The 3,334-nt window shown below is 40.0% G+C and overlaps 1 protein-coding gene across 1 annotated transcript; it reads left to right on the top strand.

Annotated features, from left to right (window-relative positions):
* Window positions 1-895: 895 nt before the first annotated feature.
* Window positions 896-1,754, top strand: LOC117586067. Its single transcript, XM_034275914.1, has 3 exons — window positions 896-1,291; window positions 1,355-1,477; window positions 1,542-1,754. Exons 1-3 carry the CDS (start codon window positions 978-980, stop codon window positions 1,684-1,686), a joined length of 582 nt encoding a protein of 193 aa, XP_034131805.1. The 5' UTR covers window positions 896-977; the 3' UTR covers window positions 1,687-1,754.
* The last annotated feature ends 1,580 nt before the right edge of the window (window positions 1,755-3,334 follow it).

The following is a 3,334-nucleotide window of genomic DNA, read 5'->3' as shown; positions in this document are numbered from 1 at the left end:
CTTTTAATTATAATTTAATAGTACACTTAAGACATGAGCGTTTGAATTATGGTTCATTTTTATGGGAATGTACTCTAGTTATTTTGGTTTTTTTCAATTGATTGAATATTTCCATAAACTTAAAGAAGCTCTGCAATATTTTTATCTTTCAAGTTTATAAAGGTATGTCATTTTTTCTCCCCATTCTTCACAGCTGCCCAGGGAGAGAGAGAACCTTAAATTCCAAGCAAGTTTGCCGCCAGCAGACGAGACTTTCAACTCACTTTTTGTGGGATCTTCGTGGTTTTACTTGGGGTATAAAATCAATGCCATCAAGCAACGGACAGACATACACCACAACACACAACACACAACACCACACAACTGACTTTCGGGCCGCTTAATAACATTACGCATACTCCACGCATGCACACATGAACAGCTTCAGCATCGAATGCTCTCCAATCTTTTGAAAGGTTTTCGGTTAAAATATTTTACATATTTTTAACGCACAAAGTATGTAATGTTGAATGCGAAGCCTGTCCTGGCGCCCGGAGGCGAGCCAGCCTCGAATATGCCTCTGTGTGTGCCGTGGCAGTGTTGCGGGAGGATTACTAAGGGGAAACTGTAGGGTGAGTCGACAGTCATTGTTGGCTGGGTTATAAGTATTCCAGATAGTTGATTATTTCAGTGAGCTTCACTGAGCTTCAGTGTAGCCTCAGTCTATTGATTTCTCCAGTAACTCGTACTTGAGACGCACGAAATATTTATACCTTTTAGTCGCTTTCTTGCGGTAGACTTTTGAATAAATTCCGGTAAAAGATTCGTATTATGATACATTTAATCATCAAATGGAAAGATTTATGCGATAAACGTATAAATAATTTATTTTTTCGTACCCAAGCAATCCTTTTGTTTAACCTTAATTCGAAATGTTACAGAATTAGCGTTATTTTATTACACATATAACACACATAACACACATAAATTTGATCGTTATGGAAGAAAATGAAGAGACCGAAGGACAGGCCGTGAGAGGAAGCTCAAAACGGTCCACACTGTCCACACGCTCAACACGCTACTCACGAAATACAAAAGCTATCTCAAAATTCGAAATTCCCACCATAGATACACAGTCAGAATTGCAACTACTAAGGCTATGTAGGCGCCACAAGCTTGACGAAATTTTTATTGGTGACTTTAACGACGATGAATTTGATAATAAAAACGTGTATAAACGCAAGCATGCAGATCCGGATGCACGTGATATCGCTCATGAGAGTCCCAGCTACAGTAAATTTAAACAACCCCTGTACGATTGCTCGACTTATCGTATATTATATATTTTCTAATTACACATAATTCTGACACACAGGCAAGCGGAATGTCTCGCACGTTACATGGCAACTGCACGGAAATACAATCGTCAATTTAAAAACGAGATCTCCAAACTCGTTGACTACCAGTGTTCGGCACTCGAGGCAGCCTATCTAGTGCGGTAAGGCATGCTGTTTCAATCTAATTCAAGTATTCCTAATATCCATTCTGTTTGTTATTTATAGAGTAACGGCGTATACTACTCTTTGGCCACCGTATCACAGTAAGACGGAAATATCCAATACATCTCGCAAATTCTATCGTTTGACAACAAAAGAACAAAGGAGGCTCGAAAAAGTTACTGGCATGCCGTATTCGAAACACTTTTAGGTTCAATCCAATTTGATTGTAATTCTCTAAATCTAAAAGTAAATTACTTCACTGATTACTTAGCATTATTAAGGTGTTTTTTTTTTGTAAAAACTTATCGCTGTCCATTTGTCTGGGGTCTCCAGTATTTATTGCATTAATATTCGTATTTCAGTAAAATGCAAAAGAAATAAACAAATTGCACAGACAAAGATCCCAGAGCACACAGACAGGACAGTGCGCATTGCAATGCAAAATGTCGCAAAGTTCTCGCCGAGTAGTAGTAGACACTGACAAAAAAAAAAACGGAATATTTTTACAATTATAATTTATAGAATAGTTGGTAGTTTATTTTTGCCACACAGTCAAGAGCTAGAGAACTGGAAAGGGAGAGGAGGCGGAGGAGAAGTGGCAAAAACAGTTACATAAATCCAGGAACAGAAACATTCACTGTATATTCGATCTGCATAAACAGTTTCCATTTGCTGGCAAAGTCATTTACATTGCAAGTATTGGGTGGAGATCCAACATGGTTTGGTTTTCTCTGCTTTTACGCATAAACTACGCATAACTTTCGGGGAGTTGTCTCCAGGACACGGACACGGGACACGGTACAAGGCGGTGCACGAGACACGGCATCTGGGGTCCAACACTGGATACATGGTCCGAGGCATCATCAACGCGACCACAATGCTGGCCGGGGCCCCGTGGTCTGTCTGTCATTTACATTAAATATTAACCCAAAATGTTGATAACTCGCCCACATTACGAAACGTGTCGGGGTCCTTTGAGAGGAGCGCGTTGTGGCGAACAAGGAAAAAGGAAAGCGGAAGTTGCATATAAAAAATAAAAATAAATTCCTTTCGCCGAGGTTTATTTTTGGTAAAATAACACAAATAAAGCAGGGACAGGGTGAGGGAAGAGAAGAAAACCCCACATTTTTCACTTCACTGAATTATTCATGAATGCAATTTTTAGCCACAAATAAAATATAAGCAAGCGAAGAAAAATCGTGGGTGTGGCATGCACCAGGCACCGCTGCAGCTGTGCCCCGTTGTGTGGTTCGGTGTCGCTTCAGACGACGTTCCAACATTTAGTGTAAATTAAAAGGGAAGGGAAACGAAATTGCTCATGAACTTTTGTGTGAATTATGAAGTCTGTTGTCACATTTGTGCCACAAATATTCGCAAATTTGCGCGCTGTGCTTAATTTTGTGGAAATATTTTTTTGGCCGTTTGGGAGACATGAAAACATATTTCATATATTTGCAATCGATGGGATTATTTAAAGCATGGCAGAGAAAAGCTGTAGCAATTCGTATTAAAAACATATCAATAGCCCTACGCCAAAGTGTTTTTCCCTAGAAACTTTGGCTCGCTCGCAAAAACTTTGCCATCGAGCATTTAGTTCGGTTACACCCGCAACTTTGCAGTTTTGCGGCAAGTTGAAAATTTGAATTTCAAATCGGCCTGCAGATAGCTCACCCTCACAGACACCCCTTGGACTGATACCAACTTGTACTCAATGGAACCAGGCTGACAAATGACTTTCAGCCAAAACTGCAGTGGAAAGTATTCACCATGAATGACATTTCGGAGCCAAAAGTTTTCCAGGTGTTAAATACGTCTGCATTGGTGTCACCGATCCGTGGCAAGGGAGTGGCAGAGCA

This window comes from Drosophila guanche, unplaced genomic scaffold (genome assembly GCF_900245975.1).
Source record: "Drosophila guanche unplaced genomic scaffold, DGUA_6, whole genome shotgun sequence".
Taxonomy (NCBI): domain Eukaryota; kingdom Metazoa; phylum Arthropoda; class Insecta; order Diptera; family Drosophilidae; genus Drosophila; species Drosophila guanche.
Note: the sequence above shows the minus strand (reverse complement) of the source record. Positions and strands in the feature narration are given on the sequence as shown.